Genomic DNA, 14,463 nt, shown 5'->3' on the forward strand with positions numbered 1-14,463 from the left:
TTAGAGCAGCCACTGTGGAACCTGTGAGTAACTCACAGCACTCCCTGTGCAACTTGGGAGTAAATCAGAACCTGTGAGTAACTCACAGGAGTCCCTGTAAAACCTGGGAGTAAGTCACAACCTGTAACTCACAGCGGCCACTGTACAACCTGGGAGTAAATTACAAGCTGGGAGAAACTCAACAGTGGCCTCTGTGCAACCTGGGAGTGAATCACAACCTGGGAGTAAATCACAGCAGGCCTTGTGGAACCTGTGAATAAATCACGACTTGCAAGTAACTCACAGCAGCCCCTGTGCAACTTGGGAGTAAATCAGAACCTGTGAGTAACTCACAGCCCCCGTGCAAGCTGCGAGTAAATCACGAGCTGTGAGTAACTCCCAGCCCGGGCAGTCAGTGCTATGCAACACCCAAAGGCTTCTCCTCCCACACCACCGTCATTCCTTCACCCATCCCAGACTTTTCCCCAGGAATCTCGGTGCCTGGAGTGTGATCCCAGCCTGGATTTCCCCCGGCAGCAGCAGCGGCAGCAGCTCCCAGGGCTGGGCTCCTCCCTCTGCCCCTGGGCTGTGAAATAGAAATCATGTTTTTATGATTTGTTTGTTTGTTTGTTTGTAAATCTTTACTCTTTTTACACCTTGTTTTTTGTAAGCTGAAGTTTCTTATAAAAACGAACAAAAAACAACAAAACAAAGAGAGAAAAAAAAAAAAAAAAAAAGAGAAAGAAATTCCAGTGGGTTGTGTTGTTATTCCATAAACTTTAATAAACGTCTGGGGGTGTGGGGAGGAAATCCCATGCACATCCTTGAGGAAACAATTCCTGAAGGAATGAATGGATGGATGGGAAACCAATTCTCCCTCTCAGCATTAAAGTTTTTGTCCTTCTCACTGTTCCACGTGGGATCAGGGCAGCTCCAGGTGGGATCAGAACAGCTCCAGGTGGGGTCAGAGCAGCTCCAGGTGGGATCAGAGCAGCTCCAGAGGGATCAGAGCAGCTCCAGGTGGGATCAGAGCAGCTTCAGAGGGATCAGAGCAGCTCCAGGTGGGATCAGAGCGGCCCCACAGCTCCAGTCCTGGTGGGAAGGTGAGCTCCGGTCCCGGCAGCTCCAGCTTCTTCCTGGGACAGGGATTCAGCACTGTCAGGGGAGGTGGCTCTGCTTTAAAATCTGTGTAAAGAGAGGCTCCTGTGGGGTTTGGGGTGGGCTCTGCCCTGATTTCTGTCACCTCACATGGTGACAGCGCTGTCCTGGGGGCTCGGGGTGAGTCTGGGGGGTTGGTTCAGCCTCGGGGAGCAGGGACAGCACCCAAGGAAGGGCCGGATTTGGGAGATTCAGGATGGATATTGGGAAAGGTTCTTCCCCCAGAGGCTCCCCGGGGAATGGGCACGGCCCCAGAGCTCCGGGGGGGTTTGGACAGCGCTCCAGGGACGCCCAGGGTGGGATTTGGGGTGTCTGCGCAGGGCCAGGGGCTGGGTTCGATCCCCGGGGGTCCCTCCCGGGCCGTCGCCGCCCTCACCGCGGTCACGGGCCGGGCTGCGGCGCCATCAGGTCGATGTCGGTCAGGTTCCGGGCCACCCACACCCCCGCGGCGAAGAGCCCCAGGTTCACCAGCAGGTTCCTGCAACCACAAAACCCCTCAGGGCTGGAAAACGCTTCGGGAAAGTTCATCCGGGTCCGGGCTGTGCCCGGTGGGAGCACTCAGTGCCACCCCCAGGTGACACCTCCTAACCTCCCTGGGCACTTCCAAGGCCTGGCCGCCCTTTCCATGAGGAAATTCCTGCTGGAATTCCACCCTGAGCCTCCCCCGGCCCAGCCTGAGGCCGTTCCCTCTCCTCCTGTCCCTGTTCCGTGGGATGAGATCCCAAATCCCCCCTGGCTGTCCCCTCCTGGCAGGGAGTTGTGCAGAGCCAGGAATTCCCCCTGAGCTCCTTTTCTCCAGGCTGAGCCCCTTCCCAGCTCCCTCGGGATCCTCCAGCCCCTTCCCAGCTCCCACGGGATCCTCCAGCCCCTTCCCAGCTCCCTCGGGATCCTCCAGCCCCTTCCCAGCTCCCTCGGGATCCTCCAGCCCCTTCCCAGCTCCCTCGGGATCCTCCAGACCCTTCCCAGCTCCCTCGGGATCCTCCAGCCCCTTCCCAGCTCCCACGGGATCCTCCAGCCCCTTCCCAGCTCCCTCGGGATCCTCCAGCCCCTTCCCAGCTCCCTCGGGATCCTCTAGCCCCTTCCCGGCTCCCTCGGGATCCTCCAGCCCCTCCCCGGCTCCCCCGGGATCCTCCAGCCCCTTCCCAGCTCCCTCAGGGTCTCCAGTCCCTTCCCCAGCTCCGCTCCTTTTCCCGGACCCGCTCCAGCCCGAAATGTCCTTCCCGGACGGAGGGGCCCGGACGGGACACGGTGCTCCTGCTCCAGGCCGGGCACAGACACCGGGATCCCGACCCCGACCCCATCCGTGACCCCGATCCCGGCCCCGTTCCCGGTCCCGGTCCGGACCTGCGGAAGTCGTTGCGGTCGGTGGCGAAGCGGAAGGCGCCCCGCAGCCAGGCGCGGATGCCCCGCGGAGGGGCCGCCACCGCCGCTCCCGCTCCTCCCGCCGCCGCCGCCATTGCTGCCGCCCGCCCGCGCCGCGCGGTGACGTCACCTCCGCCGCCTGACGTCACTGGCGCAGCGTGGCGTCACCACCGGCGCGCGGAGCGCCACGTGAGGGGAGCGGGAACGGGAACGGGAATGGGATCGGGAATGGGATTGGGATTGGGATCGGGAACGGGAGTGGGAGCGGGAACGGGAGTGGGAGCGGGAATGGGATTGGGAACGGGAACGGGAGTGGGATCGGGAATGGGAGTGGGATCGGGAATGGGAGTGGGATCGGGAACGGGAATGGGATCGGGAACGGGAGTGGGATCGGGAATGGGATTGGGAACGGGAATGGGATTGGGAGCGGGAATGGGATCGGGAACGGGATTGGGAGCAGGAGCGAGATTGGGAACGGGAGCGGGAGCGCGATCGGGATACTCGGTGTGTCACGATGCCGCGCAAATGAGGCTCTTTAAGGTTCCTTTGTGGGATAATGACGGTGGTTATAGTGAGGTTTATCGCTGTTATTTCATAAAGCTTTTAACAGTAAAATTAACTTATTCTTGCACAGAATTTCTGGAGTTAGCGGAGTTTTTCTGTAATTCCCATTTCCCCCCTCCTCTCTGGGGACACCCAGGTGGGGACATCCTGTCACACTGCCCGTCCACCCGGGCTGCAGCCCCCTCTGTCCCTGCCGCCGGATTCTCCGCCCAAATCCCAGCCAGCTAATTGATTTATGGCAATTAGGGACACTCATTAAGGGACCAGCTGGACAGGCAGGGTTACCTGCCTCCGGGAGCAGCCAGATCCCATGGGCTGGAGTTTGGGAAGGGTTTTACCCCGCTTGGCTTTGGGTTTTCCCCTTGTGAGAAATGGGAATGGCTCGTGCTAACTAAATCGTAACTATTTAGAAAATTATTATTATAAAGCAATAAATGAAATCAGTTTATAAATCAGACGGGCCCCTTGGCCGATGTCACATGTAAAAATAGGACACAGGGTGTAGTTTTGAGATAAGTGTTGTCCCGAGACAGAATCGAGCTTGGGATGGACAAAGCTGGGACAGCTTAAAGTATAAAATATGAAGGTATGGTTTTATCAACGAAATGCTAATATTTTTTTGGAACATAATGCTTAATTACATAACAAAACGCTTAATATGCACGTGCAACCTGTCAGGTTATCCAGAGGACAACGAGGAAGAGTGTGAGCCTTCATCAAAGACCACCGAAAGAAGACACGAGACCCCCTGGCAACAAGTGGAGCATGCACCACAAAGTATAAGTGATGTAGATTTTAGAATTGGAAACAGGAGGGAATTTATGGGAAACGTTTGTTTTGTGTGTATGTGTTGCCTAATTGTCCAATCTGAAAAAAAAAAAACCCCAAACAAAATCGAATGTAGCAGGAATTTTCATTTTAGCAGCTTAAAATTTACAATAATTTTGCTAATAGTAAACAGTGCATTGGTTCCAATAATAACAATAATGCACAAACAAATACTGAGGGAGCAGCACTTGGAATCCTGCCTCAGGACGACCCAAATTAACCCTTTTATACCGTGTGTCCCCACCCATCTCCTCCTATTTTCCATTTGTAAAATCTCCATCACTGCCCTCATCACCACCCTTATTATGCATGCTCCACCATCCCCTTTGGGGGTTGTGAAAAACGAGTTCCGCTCTCTTTTAAAAATGTGTAAGTTTAATAAAAGTTAAAAACAGACAATTAGGAGACAGAAGAAGCAAAAGTTGCTCTTTTGCCGAGGGTGCCTGGCATAAAGTCGGCCAGCAGCACCCCTTTCACTCTTTCAGACTTGGAAATTTAAGGATTGCTGTGTCCTTTCAATCATCTTATCTGATAGATTTATTTGTGGGTGGCTCCACTCTCTTTTGGTAACGTGGGTCTCATAAATTTTCTTCTTGAAGTTTTGGGTTGTTTTTATTTTGATTAAAAAAAAAAAACAAACAGAAATCCAGGAGCCGTCATGCAGGGCCACAAGGTGACGACTCCTCCCCATACTTTTTGTCCTGCTCACTTCAGATGTCCCAAAGAAAAAACCCTTTATGTCACAATCAGAAAATACACTCATCACTTTGCTAAACTCCATGAACAAAACACAATACAGTACAATTATTTATAGCATTGTGTAGTATTCATTCTAATATTTGTGAAAAGCCAACTTTATGATGTGCATTTATAACAAGGGTGCTCAGAGTAAGGCTTCTCATCTTCCTCCCGTGTCCTTCTAGTAACTTTTCTAATTACACATGTGTATTAAGCTTGTATAAGTGAATACCATGTTGGAACATTAAGGCAATAAATCTCATATGATTAGCAATTTTCCTGGAGTTCCCCCCAAATTCTCCTGTCGCCCAGATAAATTTAGCCGGTCTTATCTCAGTTCCTTCCTGTTTTCTACTCTTTACTGAACATCTGCAGGAAAAGGGGAGGGGAACCCCCCCCCCCCCCTCCTTCTCCTCCTTGGCATTGCATTTTTAACTACTGTTTTATTATTTGAAAATATCGATTACCGTTTCGATTTTGCCAGCACGAATCATACCTCTTTACCACACAAACCTTAATCATACTTAATTAATTCCTGCCAAATCTAAACCCGATCACATTTACCAAATTGTATTAATCTACATCAAATCGTTATTCAATTAAATTCCTGCTAACTCAACAGACCGAGCTGTGTGACATCGTTTATAACAGAAGGGGTTTGGCTCCGCTTGGCTTTGGGTTTATCCCGGTCGCCCTTTTCCTTTGTTGACTTTTGGGAATCAGCGCGTTCACCCCGAGGCTCCCTTTTCTCCCTTATTAACATTTGGGATCAGCGACGGAACTTCCCTTTCATTCCTCCCTCGTCCCCTCCCACGATCCTGGAAGGTCACGCCGTCCTCACCTCGGTGTGGAGGTGCAGGAATCCGCATGGCCGGGCTGACCAGTTCGAACCAGTTCCTTATCAGAACTTCCCAGCCAAACCCACAACTGCTGCCGGGGATGTTCCCGGGCCCGGGGGGAAGGTGATAAATCCACCGCGGGCAGGCAGGGATGGCCTCGGGAGCGCCACTCCCAGCGGGAATGCGGGGGGATAAGGGGGAGGAGAGGCTGGAGGCGCCGGGGAGGGGATGAACTGGGTGGGCAGCGGGTTTGGGAGACCCTCCGAGCCTCCTCCCCGCGGCTGCTGGGGGCCCGAAGCCGGCTGCGGCGCCGGGAGGTGACAAACAGACGCGCCGGGAGGTGACAGCCAGCGGCAGGCCCCGCCCGGCCCCGCCGCCCCCCGGCATGGCAGCAAAGGTGGGTGCCACGGGGCTCCGTCCTGCCAGGGCTCTCCAAAGCCTCCCACCCTTCCCTGTCCCCTCCTCGGTCCTGCTCCAGCCACGGGAAGGGGGGGCCTGCTCCCCCAAATATCCCGGCGCAAGTTTGGGAGCAGCCCGGGGACGGAGCGGTTGATGCTGGAGAGGGGGGTGGTTGATTCTCGGGGGGTGCAGGGACCCCCACTTTGGACAGATATTCCATGCCTTGGGGATGCAGGATTCCCCTTTTCCATGGGTATTCCGTGCCTTGGGGGTGGAAGGACCCTCACTTTGGACAGACATTCCATGAATTGGGGGCTGCAGGATCCCCTCTGCCATGGATATTCCATGCCCTGGGGGTGCAGGGATCCCCCTTTCAGGGGGACTCCGCCTGCTGATGGGGTGCAGTCTGCGGGTCTTTGATCTGATCCCACGCCGCTGATGGATCCGAGATTCCCGGAGGAATTTGCCGGGCCCCAGGGGATGAGGGAGGCGGCGCGTCCCCGGCTCTGCGCGCTCCCGCGGTTCTCGGGGGCGGAATCAGCGCCGGGAGCGGGATGGGAAGAGGAAGGGAAAGTCCCGGGGGAGGGACAGGAGCGCTCCGGGAGAGCTCCGGGACAGCTCCGGGTGGGCTCCGGGACAGCTCCGGGTGAGCTCCGGGTGAGCTCCGGGTGGGCTCCGGGTGGGCTCCGGGACAGCTCCGGGTGGGCTCCGGGACAGCTCCGGGTGAGCTCCGGGTGAGCTCCGGGTGGGCTCCGGGTGGGCTCCGGGTGGGCTCCGGGACAGCTCCGGGTGGGCTCCGGGACAGCTCCGGGTGGGCTCCGGGTGAGCTCCGGGACAGCTCCGGGTGGGCTCCGGGTGGGCTCCGGGTGGGCTCCGGGTGAGCTCCGGGTGGGCTCCGGGTGGGCTCCGGGACAGCTCCGGGACAGCTCCGGGACAGCTCCGGGTGGGCTCCGGGTGGGCTCCGGGTGGGCTCCGGGACAGCTCCGGGTGGGCTCCGGGTGGGCTCCGGGTGGGCTCCGGGTGGGCTCCGGGTGAGCTGCGGGACAGCTCCGGGTGGGCTCCGGGTGGGCTCCGGGACAGCGCCGGGTGGGCTCCGGGTGAGCTCCGGGACAGCTCCGGGTGGGCTCCGGGTGGGCTCCGGGACAGCTCCGGGACAGCTCCGGGTGGGCTCCGGGACAGCTCCGGGTGGGCTCCGGGACAGCTCCGGGTGGGCTCCGGGAGAGCTCCGGGTGGACTCCGGGTGAGCTCCGGGTGGGCTCCGGGTGGGCTCCGGGAAAGCTCCGGTTGGGCTCCGGGTGGGCTCCGGGTGGGCTCCGGGTGAGCTCCTCAGGAGGGATCGGTTCCGGCCGGATATTGGTGTGGAATGAGACCCGGCTGCGGGCCGGGAGGGTTGGGGTGCAGGGGTGCGGGATTGGGCTGCAGGGAAGGGTTTGGATTCAGGATTGGGGTGGAGGGGTGCAGGGCTCCCCCGTGCTCCAGCGCTGCTTTGCAGGGCCTGAGGCTGACACCCCACAATTTAGGGACAAAAATGGGTTTCAGGCTGGCTGGGGGAGGGGGGCTTATCCAAGCCCCCTTATCCCGACACCGGGATCCCCTGGGGACATCACGGGGTGACCCGCGGGGTTGGTGATGACATTTGGCAGGGACAGGCAAAGCCCGGGCAGGCAAAGGAGGGTGCCAAGGCATTGCCAATCCTGTGTCACCCCCAGGGGACAGCGAGCGGGTCTTTGTGTCCCCAGCTCTGCCGTGTCCTCGCTGGTGGCCACACCAGTGTCCCTGGTGGTGTCCCAGGGACTCCGGGGGTGTCCCAGTGACTCTGAGGGTGTCCCAGTGACTCCGGGGGTGTCCCACTGGCTCTGGGTGTATCCCAGTGGTCCTGGCAGTGTCCCAGTGACTCTGGAGGTGTCCCAGTGGCCCTGGCAGTGTCCCAGTGGCTCCAGAGGTGTCCCAGTGACTCTGGCGGTGTCCCAGTGGCCCTGGCAGTGTCCCACTGGCTCTGGGTGTATCCCAGTGGCCCTGGCGGTGTCGCGGCGTGGGGCTGGCAGCACCACAGGTGGCACCTGGCTGGCAGCGTCCCCAGGCCGGCAGTGACGTGCTGCGGGACGCGCTGACCCGGCCTCTCCCTTCCAGCGGATCCCGCAGCTCCAGGAGCCCCGGGCGGCCCCGGGCCGGCGGCCAGGGCGGCTCTGGGGCAGGATGTTCCCCCCGCCGGGCTGCAGGAGGGGCTTCCCCAGGGAGGTACGTGCGGGTTGGGGCTCTCCCGGGGCTGCCACGGCGGGGAGGGGGCACAGGACCCCCCGGGACCACCTGCTGCTCCATCCCTGGGGATGCTGAGGAGGCAGGAGGACGCGGGCGCGGGTTGGGGAGGAACTGGGGATGATCCGGGCTTTGGAGGGCAGCTGGGTGAGCTCCTGCCCGCCCGTCCGTGCCGGGGCAGGGCTGCACCGCGCCTCTTACGGCTCTGATCTCTCCCCACAGCGCGGCCCGTGGAGGGACAGGCCGTGGCCGTGTCCCCCTCCCGAGGACACCTGGCACCGGCCATCCTGGGACAGGCCACCCTGGGAGCACCAGGACAGGAGACACGGGCACAGGAGGCACTTGGTGAGTGACAGGGCTGGGGGGGAGATGGCCCAGGGGTGTCACAGGCATGGTGGGAGCGCCGGGGTTTGTCAGGGAGACCCTCCCAGGGAACCCCCAGGCTCAGAAAGGAACCCCTGGCACCCAAAATTCCTTCCCCAAAGCGAGTCTGGATCCAGCTGTGGGCCCCCAGGCCCAGCAAGGAGCCCCTGGCTCTCACAACTCCTTCCCCAAAATGAGTTTGGATCCAGTTGTGGACCCCCAGGCGCAGAAAGGAACCTCTGGCTTTCTAAATTCCCAAAAGGAGTCTGGAAACGTCTGGATCCACACATGAAGCTGACCAGCAATTTGTGTCCAAAGGATTCCCTTAAAAGCTTCGCCCCCCAGGATTAAGAATGGCGAAACAAATATACTTGCATAGGTTAAATGAATTATTTATTTCTGTGGGTGGTGGTGCTTGGGCTAAAGGATCTCAAGCAGCTGTCTGCAGTGCAGGGTGGATGGTGATAACCAGGGCACTGTTTATTAAATCAATAGTTTCAAAGTTAATTAGCAATGATGAAGTTTAGATTGATGCAGCTCACCCAGACCCACACTAATCTCTTTGCCTCAGCCTCCAGGAGTGACCTTAAAGGGCTCCAGACAGGAATCCACACTCACTCCTGGGAGGGCCGTTGTTCAAAAGCGGGGTCGAGCTTTTACAGCCCGGAATGAGGGATTTTGGGGGGGGTTTGTGGACCGTTTGTCCTTCAAAAAGCAGTTGCTGCCCTCTGGTTCCTCCCACGAAACATCTGCCCCTGTTTCCTGCCAGCGCCTGTTGCTCTCGGGGTTTCACATCCTCGTGGGGTTTCCTCCCGGGATATTTGAGCCAGGCTGCTCTCGGTGTTCTCCGCCACCCCTGGCGGCCTGATCCCCTCCGCTGCTGCTAATGTTCACAGTGAGGTGAAATCTGAGCTGTTTCTCCCTAATCGCGTCCTGCTGCCAGGAGAGGCTCGCCGATAAATCCAGGGCAGCCCAAAGCAGGGGCAGGAGAGGCAGAAAGAGCTGGGTGGGGAGGGGGAAGAGCAAGGGAACCAGAAAATCCCGGCGGGCTGTGTCCTCACCTGGAGCTGTTCCCCTTCCAGCCCAGACTCGGGGCCCGCAGACACTTCCCTGAGGACGTGCCGTGGAAGGAGGAGGAGGAGGAGGATGGGAGATGGGCACCCCACGACTGTCCCCCTCGGCCGCCCTGGGACGACAGCGAAGACTTCCAAGGTTTTGAGGAGTGCTGGTACCTGGTGAGGAGTGCTGGTGGCAGCCACGTGGCTAAAATGGGGCAGCGGTGACGAGGACAGCGCGTGGGGACCCTCTGCACTCCTAAACTGAATTCCCATTCCCTGCAGGATCCACCGCCCGACCCCTGGCCCGAATTCCCCGAGGAGGAGCAGCCCCCACCCTGCCCCCCCGCCGGCCCTCCGCGGTGGGTGCCGTGCTCGGGGGGCTCTGGGGTGACAACGGGGGACACCAGGACCGCTGCAAGCTGTCCCTGCCTGCGCTGGGATCGCACAGAGGCCCCTCCCGAGCTGACCCCCCGCCCTGGGGCTGTGCTCCTGCAGGAATCCCGGAGCTTTCCCGGCGCACAGCCCGCCCTGGAGCCACCGCCCGCCGGAGAGACGCCGCCCCCGCAGGAGCCACCAGCACCGGCTGCTGACGCTGGTCCCCCGGGCGTGGTGTCCGCGATCCCCGCGAGGTGTGTGCTGAGCCCGTGCCGCCTCCTCGGGGCTCTCCAGCCTCTCCCTGGGCAGGGTGCGGAGCCTGTCCCGCTGTTCCCCCCCCCGCAGGGCACGAGTCGCGCTCCAAGCCCCGTCCTGCCCCCTCCAAGAGGAGCCAGCCGCCGGCCAGGAAGGAGCTGCAGCCCCCGGATCCTCCCCAGCCCCCCGCTCCCCTCCAAGGGGCTGCAGAGAGCCCGGAACAGCCGCAGGTTGTGGGGTTTTACCTGTCCCCCCCCCTCCTTAATCCCACAGCGGGAGTGTGCTCACCCTGAGCCGTGCACCGTGTCCTGGTTTCCTCCAGGATGCGGCAGCGGGGAGGGGGAATGTCCTGGAGCCCCCCAGGCCGGCTGGGAGCCCCGTGGAGAGCCCGGCTGCCGATCCTGGCGCTGCGGAGCCGCCGGTAGGAGATTCCCCTGCTCCCAGGGCGGCTCCCACCTCCGGAGCTGCCTGGCTCGGGGGGCTGCTGTGGCAGCTCCCTCCTCTCCCCTCCAGCCTTTCCTCTCTCCACCTCGCTGTCTCCTTGCCAGGGGTGGAATTTTTCCGGGCTCTTCTCCGTGATTTCCTTTGGGTTTTCCTTTTTCCCCACCCTGGGATGGACACGTGTCCTCACGCCGCTGCCTGTCCCCAGGTGGAGCTGGGAGCTGGGCAGACCCCCGTGGGCAGCCAGGAGCAGGATCCCAGTGCTTTGGGAACAGATCCAGCCCCTCCAGAGGAGACCTCCAGCCACCCTGAGATCCAGGAGCACCCTGAGGTGTGGGACTGCTGGGAAGTGGCACGGGATCAGCTCCAGGCTCCCCAAATCCAGCAGCACACAGCTTCCCCTGGGGATGTTTTATATCCCCACCCTAAAGCAAAGGACAAACCCTTTGTCCCCTGTGACAGGTAGAGCCGTGCAGTCCAGATGTCCCCGAGGCTGGCACCGCTCACGGGTCACATCCCCCGAGCCCAGCAGCCCCTCCAGACCCTTCCAAGAGGGAACTCCTGGAGTCCAGCTGCCCTGGAGAGGCAGGGGCTGAGCTCGGCCCACATTCCTGGGAGCAGCAGCCACGTGGAGCTGGAGAAGCCGAGGCAGAAGCTGCCCAGGATGGGGTGAGTTTGGGATGTGGGGCGGCTCCTGGGTGTCCCCAGCCCGGGTTAGATCTCCATGGGGTGAGTTTGGGATGTGGGGCGGCTCCTGGGTGTCCCCAGCCCGTGTTAGGTCCCCGTGGGGTGAGTTTGGGATGTGGGGCGGCTCCTGGGTGTCCCCAGCCCGTGTTAGGTCCCCGTGGGGTGAGTTTGGGATGTGGGGCAGCTCCTGGGTGTCCCCAGCCCGTGTTAGGTCCCCGTGGGGTGAGTTTGGGATGTGGGGCAGCTCCTGGGTGTCCCCAGCCCGTGTTAGATCTCCATGGGGTGAGTTTGGGATGTGGGGCAGCTCCTGGGTGTCCCCAGCCCGGGTTAGATCTCCATGGGGTGAGTTTGGGATGTGGGGCGGCTCCTGGGTGTCCCCAGCCCGTGTTAGATCTCCATGGGGTGAGTTTGGGATGTGGGGCGGCTCCTGGGTGTCCCCAGCTCGGGTTAGATCCCCGTGGGGTGAGTTTGGGATGTGGGGCGGCTCCTGGGTGTCCCCAGCCCGGGTTAGATCTCCGTGAGGCCACTGCTGCCAGTGGGGCCGTGCTGGCAGCGCTGTCCCCCTGTCCCAGCACAGCCACTCTCTGTCCCTCATCCTCTGCAGAGCCTTGAGCCACCCGAAAACCCTCAGGTCCCTCCAGGCCCTGCAGCAGAACCCGAAGCCCAGCCCAGCCAGGCTTCTCCTGGTGCCTGCTCCACCCCAGAGACCTCCCCAGGGACCCCGCACCCGCCTGGGGCCGGTGACACAAACCCGGTACGGGGTCCGGGTGTCCCCTGCACGGGGAGTGTCCTGGCCTTGGGGACACTGTCCTGCCCGCAGGGTGTCCTGGCCTTGGGGACACTGCCCTGCCCGCAGGGCGTCCTGGCCCTGGGGACACTGTCCTGCCCGCAGGGTGTCCTGGCCCTGGGGACACTGTCCTGCCCGCAGGGTGTCGTGGCCCTGGGGACACTGCCCTGCCCGCAGGGTGTCCTGGCCGTGGGGACACTGCCCTGCCCGCAGGGCGTCCTGGCCCTGGGGACACTGCCCTGCCCGCAGGGTGTCCTGGCTGTGGGGACACTGCCCTGCCCGCAGGGCGTCCTGGCCGTGGGGACACTGCCCTGCCCGCAGGGCGTCCTGGCCCTGGGGACACTGCCCTGCCCGCAGGGCGTCCTGGCCCTGGGGACACTGCCCTGCCCGCAGGGTGTCCTGGCCGTGGGGACACTGCCCTGCCCGCAGGGCGTCCTGGCCCTGGGGACACTGCCCTGCCCGCAGGGCGTCCTGGCCTTGGGGACACTGCCCTGCCCGCAGGGCGTCCTGGCCCTGGGGACACTGTCCTGCCCGCAGGGTGTCCTGGCCCTGGGGACACTGTCCTGCCCGCAGGGTGTCGTGGCCCTGGGGACACTGCCCTGCCCGCAGGGTGTCCTGGCCGTGGGGACACTGCCCTGCCCGCAGGGCGTCCTGGCCCTGGGGACACTGCCCTGCCCGCAGGGTGTCCTGGCTGTGGGGACACTGCCCTGCCCGCAGGGCGTCCTGGCCGTGGGGACACTGCCCTGCCCGCAGGGCGTCCTGGCCCTGGGGACACTGCCCTGCCCGCAGGGTGTCCTGGCCGTGGGGACACTGCCCTGCCCGCAGGGCGTCCTGGCCCTGGGGACACTGCCCTGCCCGCAGGGCGTCCTGGCCCTGGGGACACTGTCCTGCCCGCAGGGTGTCCTGGCCGTGGGGACACTGCCCTGCCCGCAGGGCGTCCTGGCCCTGGGGACACTGCCCTGCCCGCAGGGCGTCCTGGCCCTGGGGACACTGCCCTGCCCGCAGGGTGTCCTGGCCGTGGGGACACTGCCCTGCCCGCAGGGGGGTCCCCGTGGCCTGCAGGATGCCGGGCTGGGCTGAAGGGGCAGCTTTGTTCGGAGGCAGAGCCCGTGTCGGCCTCGCTGTGCCGGGGGCGCCCGTGAACGGCTGGGAAAAGAGCCAGGGAAGTAAGCGGAGGCTCGGGAGTGCTGGAGCGTGAACAGCCCTGGGGCTGCAGCTCTGAGGAAGCCGAGGAAAGCCCTCCAGAGCAGCTTAATTACTGCCTAACGAGGGAGAGAGAAATTGGAGCAGAGGGGGGCCGGGGCAGCTCTGGCACCCAGGGGAAGGGTGACAAACCTGTGGCTCCTTCCACAGGGTGACCAGTCCCGGGCTAGTGACCAGCACTGGCAGCCCCAGTTTGGCTCAGTCCCTTCCTCCTGTGACCCTTCCTTGCCTTTTGCACCTCCCAGGCTGTGTCTGGCCAGCCCCAGCTCTGCTCCACGCTCCCGACACCATTCCCGGCCGGATTCGATTTCCGCTCCGCCGCCGTCCTGGCCAAGAAGGCAGAGATCGAGCTGGTGAGACCTGGCAGCCCCTGCACGGGCACCTGGGGGGCTGGGAACACCTGCAGGATGGGGGAATCTCACCTGAGGAGTTCTGGGGGTCTGGGAACACCTGCAGGATGGGGAATCTCGCCTGAGGAGCTTTGGGAGCGAGGCTGGGTGGTGAGGGGTGTGAATTTTGGGGGCCTTGCAGGGGAAGGTGCTGTGGGCAGTAAGGGCTTTGCGGGGGCTCAGATGATGGTTGTTGGGCGCTGCTTTTGGGGTGCTGAGCCCGCGGGCCTCCCTTGCAGTCGTTCCAGCAGTTCGGCCTGACCGTGGCCGTGGTGGCCACGATGCTGCTGCACAAGGAGCCCTCGATGGAGGCGGCGCTGGGCCCGGCGCTCAGGGCCAACCTCCGCCAGCGCCGCCTCCATCACCTGCAGGAGCTGGAGGATTTCATCGACAGCTACGACCTGGCCACCGCCGGCCTCTGATGGCAGCCACACCCCCGTGCCGGCTGGCTGGGGCTGGTGGCGGCTGTGACAGGGCTGTGACAGCGTCTTAGGGTGCTGAGCCTGCGGGACGAGGTGGGAGATGGTGGCAGCCCCACTCTCGGAGAAGGAGGGTGAGCAGGGTGTGCTTGGTTTTAGCACTGCCCAAATCTCTGAGCGCAGCAGAAGTTTTCCTGGTTTTACTGGAAGGCGACGGGAAGGGAGGGCAGCAGTTCCCTCGGCTCCGTTCCTGACTGCTGGGGAGGTGTCCCCAAACCCCAGCCAGTGTTTTTGGGTTTAAATCTGAAATAAACTGGGTTCCCATTTCAGCCATTCTTCTGTTCCTGCTCTCCTGCAGGGCAG

At 61.9% G+C, this 14,463-nt stretch overlaps 2 protein-coding genes across 3 annotated transcripts; one reads left to right on the forward strand and one right to left on the reverse strand.

Moving 5' to 3' along the window:
• Window positions 1-405: 405 nt before the first annotated feature.
• Window positions 406-2,655, reverse strand: TOMM6 (translocase of outer mitochondrial membrane 6). 2 transcript variants are annotated; one of them, XM_066203757.1, is made up of 3 exons: window positions 2,482-2,655; window positions 1,514-1,615; window positions 406-1,134 (listed from the first exon to the last, which is right to left on the reverse strand). In XM_066203757.1, exons 1-2 carry the CDS (start codon window positions 2,592-2,594, stop codon window positions 1,519-1,521), a joined length of 210 nt encoding a protein of 69 aa, XP_066059854.1. In that variant the 5' UTR covers window positions 2,595-2,655; the 3' UTR covers window positions 406-1,134; window positions 1,514-1,518. The 2 variants fall into 2 exon arrangements, with proteins under 2 accessions (XP_066059854.1, XP_066059853.1); XM_066203756.1 differs by having other exon boundaries at window positions 406-1,115; window positions 2,482-2,647.
• Window positions 2,656-5,605: 2,950 nt separating this feature from the next.
• Window positions 5,606-14,429, forward strand: LOC136300983 (uncharacterized). The gene is made up of 13 exons (XM_066203754.1): window positions 5,606-5,865; window positions 7,998-8,105; window positions 8,346-8,468; window positions 9,569-9,721; window positions 9,827-9,903; window positions 10,040-10,173; window positions 10,265-10,404; window positions 10,497-10,595; window positions 10,824-10,946; window positions 11,078-11,284; window positions 11,907-12,056; window positions 13,538-13,645; window positions 13,921-14,429. Exons 1-13 carry the CDS (start codon window positions 5,854-5,856, stop codon window positions 14,101-14,103), a joined length of 1,617 nt encoding a protein of 538 aa, XP_066059851.1. The 5' UTR covers window positions 5,606-5,853; the 3' UTR covers window positions 14,104-14,429.
• The last annotated feature ends 34 nt before the right edge of the window (window positions 14,430-14,463 follow it).

The sequence above is a fragment of the Chamaea fasciata genome, unplaced genomic scaffold (assembly GCF_029207755.1).
Source record: "Chamaea fasciata isolate MVZ Bird 193981 ecotype frontalis unplaced genomic scaffold, bChaFas1.0.hap1 SCAF_25, whole genome shotgun sequence".
Lineage (NCBI taxonomy): Eukaryota > Metazoa > Chordata > Aves > Passeriformes > Sylviidae > Chamaea > Chamaea fasciata.

Coding starts and splice junctions, on each gene's coding strand:
- LOC136300983 (XM_066203754.1), top strand. Junction 9,904..10,039: donor CCCCCCGCCGGCCCTCCGCG/GTGGGTGCCGTG, acceptor GTGCTCCTGCAG/GAATCCCGGAGCTTTCCCGG. Junction 10,947..11,077: donor AGATCCAGGAGCACCCTGAG/GTGTGGGACTGC, acceptor CCCCTGTGACAG/GTAGAGCCGTGCAGTCCAGA.
- TOMM6 (XM_066203757.1), bottom strand. CDS start 2,594: ATGGCGGCGGCGGCGGGAGGAGCGGGAGCGGCGGTGGCGGCCCCTCCG. Junction 1,616..2,481: donor GACCGCAACGACTTCCGCAG/GTCCGGACCGGG, acceptor TTGTGGTTGCAG/GAACCTGCTGGTGAACCTGG.